The sequence below is a fragment of the Accipiter gentilis genome, chromosome 6 (genome assembly GCF_929443795.1).
Source record: "Accipiter gentilis chromosome 6, bAccGen1.1, whole genome shotgun sequence".
Classification (NCBI taxonomy): Eukaryota; Metazoa; Chordata; class Aves; order Accipitriformes; family Accipitridae; genus Astur; species Astur gentilis.
The window spans coordinates 9,035,392-9,051,485 of NC_064885.1; the positions used below are offsets into that span (position 1 = coordinate 9,035,392).

General features: G+C 45.9%; 1 protein-coding gene across 5 annotated transcripts in view; it reads right to left on the reverse strand.

Moving 5' to 3' along the window:
• Positions 1 to 16,094, reverse strand: part of CAMKK1 (calcium/calmodulin dependent protein kinase kinase 1) — a 111,891-nt gene that overhangs the window by 9,625 nt on the left and 86,172 nt on the right. For 4 of the 5 annotated variants that reach the window (XM_049801986.1, XM_049801987.1, XM_049801985.1 and 1 more), the window contains exons 11-16: positions 15,410 to 15,463; positions 13,703 to 13,776; positions 9,212 to 9,299; positions 6,420 to 6,548; positions 5,253 to 5,356; positions 122 to 169 (exon numbers count right to left, since the gene is read on the reverse strand). In XM_049801986.1, the coding sequence (XP_049657943.1) occupies positions 122 to 169; positions 5,253 to 5,356; positions 6,420 to 6,548; positions 9,212 to 9,299; positions 13,703 to 13,776; positions 15,410 to 15,463 (497 nt within the window). The remainder of the gene's footprint in view (positions 1 to 121; positions 170 to 5,252; positions 5,357 to 6,419; positions 6,549 to 9,211; positions 9,300 to 13,702; positions 13,777 to 15,409; positions 15,464 to 16,094) is intronic. The other variant, XM_049801989.1, reaches the window with a different exon arrangement.

The window sequence follows — 16,094 nt, forward strand, 5'->3', positions numbered from 1 at the left end:
AAATTGCTCCTACAGGAAGCAAGGATAGAGCCAAATACTCTCGCTACCACACAAATCACGCGGGCTGAGGAGAGGACACACGTTTCTACAGCACCCAGGGGAAACACAAACACTGAATTACCTTAAAGATGGATGCACATATACAGATGTGTTTAAGAGGAGTCTGTCCCTGAGAGCAAAACAATGAGACAAAGGAGAAAGTGATCATGAAGATGATGGCAGCAGGCAAAGGAGCTTGTATTTCTGTACCTAACAAGCCTAGCAAGCAGAGTGAAATGGAGGATGGAGCTTCAGTCGCGTTTACTTGCAGCCTTAAGGACAGATGAGGACGGGCACTGATAACAGTGGTACAAAACCACTCTAGCCCCTACCACTGCTGAAGGCTCCAGATGGTTTCCAGCATGCTGCTGATGTCCAGCTGTGCTTTCCTGGGCCACATAATTTGGCACCTCTGGGGGTTTTGTGTCCTATCACAGTCACGGCATCACCACCACGTGCAATGGGGCGTGCAGCGGCTGAGCTCAGCACGGGCAGAGCCACAAGAGCACGGGGCCACTCACTGGAGGGTCCTGCTGATAGAGGAAAATCCTGTGCCACAGTCAGTACCTCGGTCCTTAGGCAGACTATGAGGACACCTACCTGCCCCGTGGGGCATGGCTCTTCCCACGAAGACATGCAGTTCTCTCTTTGCAGTGAAAATCAATAGGGCTTTTGGCTGCGTTTGACTCTGTTCTGACAGCATCTACGTGGTACCTATCTGAAATCTTCCTGGGACTGGAGAGACAGACACTGAGCACTAGCAGAGACCAAGGGAGCATCTTTAGTGGAAACATCTGGCAAATTTAAATCCAGGCTGCAGCTGTTCCCTTGTCAAAGATGATGCTGTAAACCTGGCTGCCCTAGGGGGATGTCTGCAGCCTATTTTTGAACAGCTCTATGGCACCAAGGTCTGGGGGTTTCTCAACACAAAGCCCCCACAAAGCAGGTACCTCTGGGCTGCTTTGGGAGAAGCCCTTTCTGCTTGGAGACCTGGATCAGCCACTTTTTTTACCTCCCTCTCCCCCTGGCTTCCTTGTGCTTAGTCTACATGGACAGTATGGCCCTCAGGGCAGTGATGACTGTTTTGCTCTCTTTTTGGGAAGCCTGGAAACAGGGTAGGCTTTCTAAATACAGACCGATCCCCCATACAGGAGCTGACAACCACATTTCATCAATAGTAATAGCAGCCATAATGGGAAAGTAAATTGGGTCTGTCAAAATACAGCAATTAATTTGATAGGTAGTAGTTGCAATAAATGAGAGTAATAAAATGTGCTGAAGCCAGGGTTGACTCAATTAGGAGAAATCTGGAGCAGACAGAAGAAATGTAGCAAACGCTGCTAACAGAAACCCAGAACTTAGCTGCGAACGCTAAACAGCTGGGTTTAAAAAAATACTCTGCAACTGGAAAAATTAGAAAAGGTCGGTTGTTTCTGCAGCCACCGTTAACAACAGGCTTGAACCTAGCCATAGTCTGCAGGATCTGCAAGGCTCGATGAATCACTGTATCCTCCAGGAGATCCTCCACGAAAGGCAGGATCCAGTGCCATCCGGACACCTGGCCCCGGCTACTGTGTGGCTCACACGGTAAAATGACAGCTGGCAGCACTCACACACGGCTTCTAGGTGTGCAGAGGTGCTCTCGTGGGAGAGGCAGCTGTTGCAAAATAAGAGTTGCTAAAGTGGGGCATCTTCATTTTAGTTCCCTTCTGCCTGGTGAATGTGCCTGCCATTTTAACAGCTGCCTTTTTAACTTTTCAGTGCTATTAAACAAAGCAATAAATAACACCCAGGAGAGGATTTGCTTCCTCTAGGTCTAAGGAGTGAAAAAAAGCCTTCTCTCCTCCCAGTACTAGTTTAAGAACTATTCCAATTCACTGGTGTCTTAATGGTGTCCCCGGAAGGAACAAAGGCTGCAGCAAACATGAAAGACCTCCTGCTATTGCAAAGACTTCTGCACATGCAGCTTCTGCACAAAGCATTTCCAAGACCAGAGCCCACCACGCCGTGTATGGGTAATGCAGGGAGAAATTAAAAAAATTTTCAACCACGTGATTTAGTTTCCTCCTCTCCAAATCCCAAAGACTAAGCTTAAAGGACAGATCCATTTTAAATACCAGAAAGCAGACTCAGCTGTCAGCGGATTTCCTGCAAAATATATTCGTGGTATGGGCACAGACGTAAGATGCTTGAAGGAGCAGTGAGTGGGGCTTTTGCAATTTCACATGCAGCCTAATTAAAAAAATTGAATGTGAAGCTGGAGTTTTCTAGTTGCTTTTCTTTTTTCTTATATAGAAACACAACAAGTTATTTTCTACCTATAACTATAAGGACAGGCATTACAAAAGCTGATTTATCTCTCTCTCTAAAGACACTGCCACTGGGGAGGAGAAGCTCTGTGGTGGAGAGCTTGGGACCTTGTGGCTCATTTTTCTCTCAGCTCCTTGCGGGCAACCACGTGGCAGCGTCTCCAGAGAGCAGCGATGCCTGCAGGCACTGCCCTTCTGTCAAGTCCCACTTTTGGAGTGCCCTGTCCAGCTACAGGGGTGGAAACAGTGCCTGACATGCAGGAACTCTGCAGAGCCTTTATGCTACAACAATATTATCTGTTCCTGCTAGGTCCTAGAAATTTATAGTCATGCAGACTCACTCAAAACTTATTTTAACTAACACAGTGCTATTCATAACATTTGCACTGATGTTATATTTTATATGTGTATTAAGGGTGGTTTTACTAGAGAACAACCCACTATTAATTAAGAACTGGATGGGCTTAGTGTCTAGCTCTGTTTGCCCCTGTGGAAATAACACTGTAATCAAGAGATAACTCACTGAACAATAAACATTCCCATTTAGACTCAGTTCACTTAAAATCAATGTCATTAGATTCAAAAAAATCAATCTAAATTTGAAGCAACTTTCATTAGATTCAACCAGTATAGCATTTTTCAAAGTATGAAATAATAATCCACATTCCTTAAAAAAAAGCATCCCTACTGTAGTGTTTAATATATGACACTATTTGTTGAAGAGATTTAGCCAATGTCTGTCTTTTAAACAGAAGGGTTTCAAGATGGATTCTCAAAGCTCCAGTTGTGCGTGAATTAATTCAGGATAAAGTTAATTGATTGCATGAGACTGAGAAATTAAGCACAGCGTTTAGTGGAGAACCGGCACATTCAAAAACCATTCATATTCTTTTTGGGCATCTCTAAGCGCTTACACTGCTGGGCAGAGGCCAGACCAGCATGGCCGCAGCTCCATCCCTGACCTGACATGTTTTTGTAAACCAAGGGCACTGGACACAGCAGCACAACAGTGGAAATTATACACGGTTTTAAAAAACCTTTTAGTCCTGTGCAAGGAGCCTCAATGCAAACATGGGGCTGAAATGAGTAGAGACAAGGAAAGATGCTGGGTTTGTATAAGCTGAGAAGAATTTGACTAGCAACCTTAGAAAGGAGACAAATAAAAGTGGAGTCTTACAGTTCATCTTGAAGGCCTAAAAAGATTTAAAAAGGGATTAGACACTAATAATGTGGCTAATCAGAAACTTCACAGCTACATTAGGTCAAATGAACTTTACTTATTCTGAGCAGATAATAAAGCACTCGGCTCCAGGCAGGAACCAGCCACAGTGTCAAGGGTCAAGAAGTTTTCCCCTCTGGTTAGTTAGTGGCATGGGCTTTCAAGCGTCTCAGATGAAGGTGGAAGGGAACAGGTCCCTTTTGGAAACAGGCTCAGGGTACTAGAAGAACAGACCACCTTGAGATATCAATTCAGGCAGGGTTTGAAAAGAAGAAATCCTGCCTTGCTCCGAATTAGCTGTCCTGGACAGTGGGAAGCATACAAAACATTTTTCTTCAAATTTAGTAGAAGTTTCCCCATCTCAGAGCAATGCAATGCAGTGACTATGAATGATAGTGAAGATCAATAGCAATAACTAATTCGGAAGGCAATGAGCCAAGGGAAAAAACCGAGGACAAATCCCTTGTGCTAAGCTGGCAAAGGAGCTGTGACTGCCACGCTCTTCAGATATGTCCCCACAGCAGCACTTGTGTACGAGGTGTTAAACTGGAGTCTAATACTAACTGCTCCTGGACTCAAAGGCAAAGCCTTTACTGAAGTCTCCAATACACAGTTGGGCCCTAAAGCATTATCATCCTTAATTGAGCTGAGCCCTTAAATCCCCACACATCCCTGAGAGAGACAGACTCCTCTATTTGCATTGTCAAAGGTGCAATGAGACTCTTAGCACACCCTCATGGGAGTCTGCTAGGCCTGGTACTGGGATTTTGGGTGGAAAAGGATAATTTGGGGACTACACAGCTTTGTTATGAACCAGAGCCTTACAGATCCTGTGGGGTGAGAACATGAACATAATTGTCCCAGGTCAGGCTAATGGTCCAGCTATTACTGAACTGGACTGATGGCCCAGAATCCTGGCTCCAAAAGGGATCAGCAACAAACATGAGGGAAAAAGAGTAAGAACCAAGTAAAGGACAGAGGAAATCTCCCCCCACCCCTGTACATCCAGACCACTGTGTTTAAAAATTGTTGATGAATTTAATAGTCATTAATTTGTCTATTCCCTTTTCAATCCCAATATAGCCATTTATATCCAGCCTCCAAAATATCCCGTTGTGATGTGTTCTACTATTTCATAACTGGCAGTATGAAAAAATACTGTATGTTTTCTCAAATGAAAGAGCAATGTCAAAGTGTTCTCCACTGTCTGTCCATGTGTCTCTGCCCAGACTTGGGCCCCAGACCACAGACAAACCACATCACCTCATTTTGAGTTTATAAAACATGTAAACTGCTCATCTGACACCTTTTCTGCTGTCCATAAAAAGAAGAGAAGAATTAAACCCTTCAATAGATATTTAGACTAGAGTCTAATTAAACTTATTTTAGTTCACCAATTTCTAATGAATCTTTGATCACAGTGTATTATAAACTAACAGGTTAAAAACCAGACCCAAGTTTAGCATCTTACATGTATTTAGGCCAAACCCATCTTACAGATAGAACTGCATCTATAAAAAGAGTTTTTAGGCTGCTTTAGTGCATTGTATTTTAATCCTAGAAGACTTTAAGGGAGTTTTGCCTTTAAATGCTACAGAAGAGATTTTCAAACTGCTTCCTTCATCCACTCCACACACCTTTATTCTGCACGTGCAGCAGAGTCAGGCAAGGCTGTATATACGTACATCAGTAAGTTCCCTGGAGCAGACATGGACCTCTCCTCCCGCCTCGTCTGAACCTCGAACGGATTTCCAAAGGAGCGTTTTCTTAGCATGGCCTTCACTAGGATCTTTGAGGAAGAACAGACCAGTGAGAACAGCAGCACTGACTGACTCCTTGAAGATAGTTCAAAGGAGTCTAACAACAGCTTCTTTAACAATTCAACTGACATTTAACAGCATTACAGCTGGAGCACGAACTAAAGGAACCCAGAGAACAGCTATCTGACTTCCCGGCAGTGACAATGCCACTCCCTCAGGCAGTGAGCTCAGACCCCTGGGTGCACACCATTGCTAGCAAGAGATGAAGTAGATGCTGCTGACCACTGCCTGCTACTTGTAGTGGTCCAAGCCCATGAGGAGGCGGCACCAGACCTCTCCTGGGCCATCCTCCCAGGCAGGCACTACTGCCTGCGGAGTGCTGCTAGCTCCTGTGGGTTCAAAGGCAAAGGTCCTGCTATCAAGGGGAAAGGATAGTTTTCATTCCCCCCGCTGGCTGTTGCAGCGAGTGTCTGTGTTAACATCACACCACAAGAGCTGTGAAAACAGGTCCTCTTTGTGCTCAGCACCTCTCTCCCCATGAGGAACAAACAGCCCAAAGGCACCTGCACCATACTAACTGCCCACAGCAGACCTCCAGCTGGCTATAAACAAACAACCGAGAGAGCCCTCAACACCTTCTTGAGGTCCCCTGTGGCTGGCAGGCAAGTGCCAGCTGTATACTCTGTGGCAGATGCCTGCTTCTCTGGCTAGGTCACCTCCATGTTTGGAGCCTTCACTTTGAGGATCCAAAGGAGGTGTCTTGCAACCTCTAGATTAATGAAACAAAACACACTTGGGATGCTTCTGGTGTTCTGGGATGTCTGATGCCAGGCACTTTGAGGGTGTGACCCTACAGCTCTCATGAGAGCAGCCAGACAGATATAAACAGGACTGCTCACACGGTCAGGCACTGCAGAGTCAGGCTGCTGCAGTACCCAGAGACACAAAAACTTCACACTGGGTTGAAAGGCCAAGCTTTTCATGCCAGGAGCACATGTGTACCCTCTCCAAACCTCCTTCACCAGTTGAAAGCTCCAGCAAAGTCCCACGCTCTTGACCCATGCAGAGGATGCGGTTGTGGTTTATACATACCACAGCTGGCAAACTCGGAATCGTCTTCACCGAGTTCTTCACCTCCTCCTCCGTCACCTCCACCACAGTACAGTGCTCTTCCTCCAGTGGCAGGGGCTCCTCACCACCCTTGGTTAGCCATGGATGCATCTGCGTGGGGAGGAACAGAGACAGCTGTAGGTCTACAGCAGAGTGCTGTGGTGTTGGTGATGAGAAATAGGGGCACAGGACTAAGCTGTCGGTACTGCTCCATTTTCCACTTCTAGGGATGCACTTCAACCAGCTCCCTTGGAAATTGCTGCAATCCGGTGCTTGGCCAGATGGGATCCCCTAATGCCCAGTGCTATCATATCCACTGCCACCGACCAGCATCTTGGAGGAACCTGGCACCCTCTGAATCAAGTTTGAAACACTTTGAAAATCTGAGTTATCTAGAGTGTTTTCATCTTTTTCTCTCACATGCACACATTTCATGTAGGATTATGTGTGCTTGCTACCTGGGAGAATCAGGATTGTTTATGCATCTGCACAAACAAGGGTTTAGGTGCTTAAAATGGAGTACTTGGGTCTGAGTACTGAGGCCTCTCATGCTACTGCAACGGCCTCCTCCCTACATAAACAGTGAAATAACACACCTTGCCACCTGGGCAACATGTAAACCTCTACATACCCACAAAGGAGAGAGAAGGCAGTTTCGCACAATCCCTCCCTGTCACTGCCGTAGTGCTGTGGAAGGGAGCTGATGGCAGGACGGGATGAGGCTCTCTGCTACCCACATCCAGGGCTGGACGTTTTGCCTGTCAGGGAAAGCATCCTCCAGTGTTGCTGCTAGAAATGCCTGCCTCACCCTCCAGGATGAGGAGTTTAATTAGGACAGATGCTCACTGCTTACTGCCATTCCAATGAGTTGGAGGCAGGTGTCCAGAGTGTTCTCCAAGGGCTTAGTGATGAGCTGCTTTACAGCACTTAATTAAGCTGTGTTTTCCAAAGATCATTAATTGTGCTTATAATAACTCTTTTCAAAGGCACATCACCACGTCCAGCTTTAAGTCAAACCAGTGCACTAAACCCTAGTCTACCTGGGGCTTGCAAATGTTTCAGCTAGAAAGAGGACTCTATCTATCCGATGTGTTCAGTGTTCCTCATACAAAATCATTTGCTTGATTTATTTTGATGGTGACCAGCAATTCCAAAGCTAGCTGGGCAGAGCAATTAGGATATTTGTCCAGTCTAACCCCCTTACACAATTTTACTGCCTCCTTCCAGCTTTTGCCATGTTTATCTTCATTGGAGATTTATCAACAATAAATGATCACATATGAGAAGCAGCATTGAGCTAATGTTTGCCAGTAGAAGAAAGTTTGCAGCCACATCAGGATTTTACCTTACAAGTAAGGAACATGACGAGGGGAGTGTGAAAACATGGGAAAACAAAAAGGGAAGTAACCCTGGGAGGAGGAGGAGGAGAAGAAGGAGGCCTAGAGCAGCCACTTCGAAACATCTAACTATGCAAGAAGCCAAGGCTCGAGCCCTGATGCCACATGGCCTGCTATAAGCTACTTCAGAGCGAAGAAGCTCCTTGGCGCTGTATGTGAATACAAATACAGAGGGTGTGTGCCATCTCCTTGTCTGGATTGCATGAGCTGCACACGTCAGGCTCTCCTGTAGTCTCTAGGTTGGATTCCTCTGACCAGGGCCATCAGTGATGGTGGAACTCACTCCATAGCCACCTCTGCCAAGAAGCTGCTCAGCCATCATCTTACTTGGGGGAACAGCAGAGGAAAGCTACCCTTTTTCTACTGCCTCTCATGGGGTGGTTTCCTTGGTGTGAACATGAGGAAAGCAGTGTTCAAGGCCCTGGGCTCAGCCCAGAGCCCAGACTGACGCTAGAGACACGTGCTTTTTCAGCATCAAATGCAAGTCCTCAAGCACACCAAGCATTTTCAGTGCATGGCCAGCGATAAGATCCAGCACCCTGCTCTGCTCTTCTACCCAACTGGCTGTCCAGGGCACATGTTTCCACATGAACTGCCTGCAAGAGCTGCCAAGTGAAATCCCTTAAATACAGCTCCAAAGGACTTCCCACCATCACTGGCTGTGGCCTTCTGGGCATGGAGGGAAGGGACGTCACATTTTTTACTTGAAGTTCAACCTTCCTACTGTCAAGCTTTGGTGGCAAATGTGCTGGTGTTGGCGTGAGACAAAGCAAAGCAGAGTTGTGTGCCCTGCTGAGGATGCTAATGGAGCTCTGCTGTGGAAATCTTGAGATCCTCCAGTAGTTCCAAGGCCTTGGTGAGGAGTGACAGAAGGACAGAAAGCCCATGCAAAAACAGAATGAAGCCAAACCCTGCAAGGCATTGTGCTCTACCAGGCATATTCCTCTTTTCTATTAATGAGCATCTCCCAAGTAATGCTGATAGAAACAAGTGTGCTGCCTTGAGGCCTTTGACCATGCAAGCACCAGAGGAGGAACACACTTCTGTAACACAGGTCCAACACTGCGAGCACATGCTCTGCAGCTAGCAATCCCCATGACAATGTCAATTCTCCCAGGGATTTGCTGAGGATCAGCCAGCTTTTGACTAATTTTAATTTAAATAAGTAAACAAGAAAGATTTTGTCAATATTCCCCAAGCAAGCAGCAGCGATGGAGCTGTTACATGCTGCAAAATGAGCACTCTTCCTTTTTGAGGCGGCGTGCCAGAGAAAGCTCTCAAAACAAACACAAGGAACAGCTCTGCCTCATTAGAAGGTACCAAAGGAAAAACAAAATCAGCTGAGACAAAAGACTATAAGATCAATGTCCAATTTACCTTAATTTCAGGGACTGTTATCCTTGTTTCTGGATTTTTATCGAGCATACGTAGGATCAATTCCTTCAGCTCTTCACTTATCTGTGCTCTGAGTAAAGAAAACAGCGGTATACAGTTAACAAGGGAATTGTAAGTGCTCAAGGCATGCATAGTCCTTACTGCGTTACATGGTAGAGAATCTGCTCTGCTCAGAAGATATTTTCTCTGCAGACCCAGCTTGAGAAAGGAAGGTTTAGTTGGCTTGGTTCCTTCTCAGGCATCACGGTCATGGCTACAGGGCTTGGTAATCCTGTTCTGCCCACTAACACAGCTGCATGCTTGCAAAATGCAGGACAAGGGATCAGGTGAACAGATCTAAGGACATTTTTAAGGACAGCACATTATAGGGGAATTTCAGAGGACAGATTCTAGGACAACAATCTGTTACTGAGAGCAGAACTAGAGCTGGGCTCTGATACAAGAACGACACAACTTGATTTGCCAAATCTGCATCATGAGCAACCACATGCTGCAAGAAAAAAAATCCCCATTTGACACTCAAGTTCCCAGCTGAGCTTGCAGGTTGTGTTAATTAAATTGCTTCTATGAACACTGATGGCAGCCAGTTCCATAACTCGGTGTTTCCCCACCTGTATGGCTCAGCCTTAGGGTAACATAAGGAGGGGATGAACAGATGAGATTAAGAGAAATAAATCTAAATTTTTAACACTATTTCCAAGGTCTAAATGCTAGAGCACCTGAACCCAGAAGACACCTTATTCACACGGAGCCCTTGGTCCTGCAGTCTGTCTCTCTAGTCCAAAGGCATGAATGACTTCTGTTGCTAATGACGCAGGCAATGTCTTTAAAACACACTTGATCTGTATGATCAAAGTGCTACCGAAATAAAATGCCAGTGCATGACAGAATTGTATTAGGGAGTCAAAAGTCGGTATCACAAGTGACTTTTGAGGAGCTGTGTTTCTGCATGGAGATGGGATTTGGCAGCATAAAATGTCACTCCCCAGCAGGGTTGGATTTCAGATTGAAAACACTGATGAGGAACCAGGTGCTATGCCCAGTTCCTCTGCACCCCCCACAAGCAGAGGAGGGAATAAACTATCATAAACCTAAATGAAGACCACATCACAGTAAGGGATATTATAGTCTGATGAAAACAGAGCTGCTGTTTAATTATTTATGAATACTTTATGTGGACTTTGGTTAATGGGATCTTTAACAACCAGCTACAAGGAAACACTGCTTATTCAGTGGGAAGGGACAGAAAGTGGGTTCAGTTTAAAGTCTGAACACTTTCAGAGTTGCGTCAAGGGTCTGCAGTACACAGGCAATATGGCCCAGACAAGTGGAATGGCAGGATGAATCCTCAGAGGCTTCCCACTTCCTAGGCTGCACTGCAGGTGACAATTTGGGTGGGAATGGGAAGAACGGTCCTGCTCTTGAGATGAGCTCCAGGCACAGAGGAACAGCTATGGGGAGTGACAGTGCATTTAGCAGGTCAGAATAAATAAGACTCTTAATGAAAGACCACACTGAGGCGTGGGTGGGATGGTGTTTTTGAAATACTTAACACCAGATCTGTGCCAGACTGGCAATGTCTTTATTTAAAATACAAGCAGTAGACCATATATAATTACCTAACATTTCTGGGCACAAGATTGATTTCTATACAACATAGGATTAACATCATAAGGAAAAGCCCTGTAAACAGCAAAGTGTCAAGTGGGTTATGTCCAGGTGACAGACTGCATCACCCTGTCTCTGTTTTTCCTTCTCTCCATTCTGCCAGGGTGCGTGCTGTACCCAATGGCATTTTTCATCTGAAAAGCCTGTGCTATCTGGAATTTCTCACAGTCATAGTCCTGTCACGGCTCTCAGGAAAATGCCAAGCATCACAGAGCTCAGCATCCATTTGGGAGTGCTGCCAGCACCATAGATAGTTTTACAGGGTGCCTGCAGGTCAGAGAACATTGTCCTGGACTTCAGCTCTTCACCTGGAGAGACTACGCAATTTCTGGCTCTCTTAATACATGTCTGGACAGAAACTTCTCCAGCTTGCTTTTCAGTTATGCCAGGATCATCAGGGTGTGAGCTAACCCCATTTACCTTGTGTCAGGCCAAGGACTCACTGACATGAATGAGAACTCCAGAGCAATAAATATTTATCCCAGCGTCTCTAAGAGAAGGGAAGGCACAATGACGCTGGTAGAGTCAGCTCCATCTCTGTCCTAAAGGTTGTCAGGAAACAGGCAATGAGTTTCCATGGATTGTCTGCAAACAGGAATGTGTCTTTTGTAGCCATGGTAAAATAAATTGAAACCAAAATATTCCTAACTGTAGCGAGGTGCTAATTCTGTGGGAGGCCAGGGTGGATCCAGTCCAGTGAATTCCAGCTTTATGTGCGTCTCTGTTACTGCCTTTATCTAACAAATAGATGCAGTTTAGACAGCCGTCAACACCCAGTAACCCTCTGCTCCTCCAACAACCTAATGAGGGGTGCAGCTTTTTTTAGGCTGGGAGAGCAGGTCACTGAGAAATCCAAATAAATCATGCAGCCAAATTACCGCTGAAGGAAATGTCTGAATGAAGAAAAGGTTCTTATCACAACCCAGTTAGCCCATTAAATGTTAATAACTTACTGCACAGGCAGATGGGAACAGTCACTTGTAAGCTGACTGCTAACCCAAATATATGATGGCTGAGAGAGGATGGGCATTTTGCCAGGATCCAAGCAAGCAGAGAGAAGACTGCCAGGGAAACATAAACAATTTTATTTTTTTTTGCTGCAGTGCCGTCAAGTCAAAGTCCTGTCCTGACCGCGGAGCAACCGGTGGGAACAGAGCAATGTGGCATGACCAGCCTTTGTGCTCTTAATGCCTGAAACCCGGTTAGCTGTAAAACCTCACCAATGGAACAGGGCTGGCTTGCCAGAATTGCTCCATACCCACGACTGGGGCCTGTGGTTGCCATCTAACAAGTGGCCTGTCCTTGTGGCCGCAGATCCTTGGGAGGCGTGTTCCACACAGTCCTTGGTGTGGGCTCTACCAGCCTGAGCGGAGATGGCCCCATCTGAGCCATCTGCAGTGGCTGTGCTTTATAGTCAATGGAGAGGTAATTAATACAGCCCATGGAGCCTGCGGTGTGAGTCATCCCATCTAAAGCAGATGTCTAAAATAGGACACCCTGAGTACCCATTGCTGCAGACTCAGAAGGAAGCCTGGGACTGCCAAGTCAAATTCAGTGAGCATCTCACAAAAAATTCACGCAATAGATGGTGGATACACGCACGTATCGCAGGCTGCCTGACAACATCCTTCCCTTCCTCTCTAATACCAGACATGCTTTTCATTAGAGTTTTAATTTCTACGTTTTTATTAGAATGAGCAATTGGGTCAAGAAGGTCAAAAATTCTTTGCCCGATTACTGTGCTGATTTGAGTAGGAAAATAAAGAGTGCAGCTTTGGCTACTTCACCTAATAGCAACCAGGAGAAACAAATTAATCACCAACAGAAAGTCACCAGAGACCTGAAGTTGGAGGAAATGCTGAGGAGTGGCCAATACATGAAGGGGAAGGCATGGTGGCTGGTGGCAGAGACTGAGCACACATCGAGTGTAATCATCTCCTGACAGGCTCATCTGACAAGACCACGAACACTCATTGCTCAGCAGCCCGATGCTGAACTTCCCACTGCTCAAACGGCATGCCAGTGGCCTTGGCTTGTCCCCCTGCACCGAGTGCACTTTTGTGGGTTAGAGGACGCAGTGTGACTGCGCAGCCAGCCATCCCACCTCACACAGCCCAGTAGTCTCCATCACAAAGCTCTGACAATGGCCAACATGAGTTTCCTTCACTGACCAAAGCAGGGTGGGGGGCAGCCTCTGAATATCAAATAGGTAAATTAATTTCTGTTTTTTTCATGCAAGACAAACCCATATTTTCCCGGAGTGTGTTGGAGGAGGCAGAGGAATGAGGATGCAACATGTTGTATATCTCAGGACAAGACTTTTTCCACCAGACACTTCCCCCAGAGCTCCAAGGTAAGTCCACAGAAGCAGCAGGTGCTTACTTAGACTGAGATCAAGGTCTATAAATGACATTGCTTTTGAAAACTAAATACATTGAATCATTCCAGTGGCTACCACATGGGACAAACTTAAAATCCCAACCAAGCCATGCTTCCAGCATTCATAGGGTGAAGTAGCTGGGGCAGAACTCCCTAGACCGATACTGAAAACCCTCTGCTTCCAAAGATTTAAAGAGCCATTTCCTTTAGTCCCAGCCTGCACAACATGGACACAGGAGCAGCAGAGGCAGCTGTAATGCTTTGACAACATCTGCACAAAACCCACGTGAAGGACCCAGGAGAACACAAAGCACCTCACCTGTCCTTGTCTGTCCCTCCGTGGTGACCTACCAGCATTTATGCTGCACAGTGAATAACAATGAAAACTGAACTTTATTTTACAGTAGCTGAGTAAAGTTTACTTACTCTTCTGGGAACTCTACCGGCTTGTTCTTGATCCTGTTATGAAGACCCAGAATATATTCATCTATAAAAGGGCACTGCAAAGCAAACAAAAGATTTTCCAGTTGTCAGAGATCCTGGCACTGCTTAAGCGTTTGTCATTCACCTAACAGAAGTATACTGTTTGCACTCTCTTGATTTTACACAGAGATGGAAATAAACAAAATCCCTACCCCCACCCCCAATAAATTGATTTGCTCCTTATTAAAAAAATAGATGCAGAAGAACAGCAGAGTGATCTAGGGAATACGTAACTGGATTGGGATACCCCCCCTCCATCCAGCCTACCAGGTGACCATGAACTACTTATTTTCCTCTCTCTGCCCCACTTCTACCTGCAAAATGGAGATCCTGAGAGCAGCTGGCTTGTATCACTGCTTTGAGGTCTCTCTGTGACAAGCATCATTTGGAGCTAGGTATTACTATTAAAACATTTGGATTTCCACTTTAAATTCAGATACCTGAATTCAAAGCATATTTTTCTCCAGCACAACTTTTTACACTGGATTCATTTAGACCTAGATTCTGGCTCTTCCTACCTGACAGGGCAGGCAGGACAGGCAGGCGGTTAACTGAGCTGCGGTGAATACTGTGGAGGATGCAGGAGCAGCATATTCACAGGCCCTATGAACATCTGCATCAAAACTGAAGGAGGTATGCTTGTTTTAGTGGGCTGCTGGCAGGCCCTGCATAAGCCTGCCTGGCTAGATTAAATTATGAAATATAAAATAGGTACGAAATGTACAATATTTACTGTACAGGGTCACATGGAACAAATGTATCCTTGCGCTTGGCTTTATATTCCCTCCATTTCCTCCAGTGTTTGCCACAGAAGGAAGTAATATCACCATGAGGTTATACCAAAATATAAAATCAAGGTTATACCCTTTCACTTGAGGATTTGGCCCAAATGAGACACCATTATAGGCAGAAGTCAGAGAATATTTTCCATTCTGACTTAGCTCAGTGATATCACACTAGCAATGGAGATAGTTCTGCCTCTGCCATCTCCCCCAGCCACTTCTCACCCCTGAGCTGGATGCCTTATGCCTGTGTGGTGGTATCTGCAGTGGTCTGTGCTTGGACAGGAGGTTCAGGTAATGTACGTGCACACACACAGACCGCATGTACCTGCTGCACTGCTCGCCCTGGGAGAACACAGGTAGGACAAGGGGCTTCTGGCCACAGGAGAAGGAAAAGCTATGACAGGACATGGAGTTTGCAGAAGGCAGCTCTGAAGAGCTGGCTTTGCTAAAGTGGCCTCCATCTGGCCCAGGTCAGCTCTGGCAGACACAGCTTTCTGTAATCTGGATTGCTAAAGTGCTGCAGTGGCTTGGGATCAAACCTATGCCTCTCTCCATGCTCTATCTGGCTTGTTTCTAAATACAAGCAATATGGATAACCCCTCAACAAACTGTTGGTGCTGCTGATGGTGCTCTGGGTTTGTAGCACAAACAACCGCTCTGAGTACAGGGGCCAACTCTAGAAACCATCCTTTCCACAGATCACAATGTCAGCCCCTTCTCATTCACAGGGTGATTTGGGAAAACAAGAGCTTGCAGAAGGTAGGTCTTTGTTTCTAGTATTTGCCTTTATTTGGAAAGGAATGAGTCAAAAGGCAGACAGGCAGACACTCTCACGCAGGGCTCCAGCATCTGAAAGCCAGCTTACCTTCCCGTAAACAAAGCAGTACAGGGTAATTCCCATGGCCCATACATCAAGTGCCTGAAAGAAAGCATGTGCAGGCAGTAAATGAGACACAACACAGAGATGATCTGAATGAGCTGGATTTTCCCACCGACTCACAGAATATTATTTGTATATATTTACCATTTTCTATTTTATTGCACAGACTCTCTCTGAAGTTGGGGTCCTAAAGGCATCTGTAGCATGCCTGGGGAATGAGGACTGTGCTGGGCCGGACACTGCCACCCTTGTCCTTGCTGTGGAGCACAGTGACCAGCAAGCAGCACCTTCTTACAGGAGATGACACCATTCAGGGCTGAACATCAAAGAGGAGCTGAACCTCAAAAGTCTTCTTCCAGGCAAAAAAACCACACTAGACCCTATCTCCACATCTGAATACCGCGCTTCACAGAGCCCCTCACTTTCAGGGGATCAAGACACGACTTTGGTGTCCAGCAGCCCCCTGTGCCTCTGGATTATTTTGGAAGGGAATCAGGAGTTTCCTCCTTTCCCTTTGGACAGGGAAAGGATTCTAACATGGCTCCTGTCTGGGCAGGGATCCACAACAAAGTCTGTCTGCCCCCTGTACAGAACAACCACTGTGAGTTTTGCCTTGACCGAACACAGAATTAAGAGCTTCAGTTTTACTTAATAACAACCCTAATTTGCA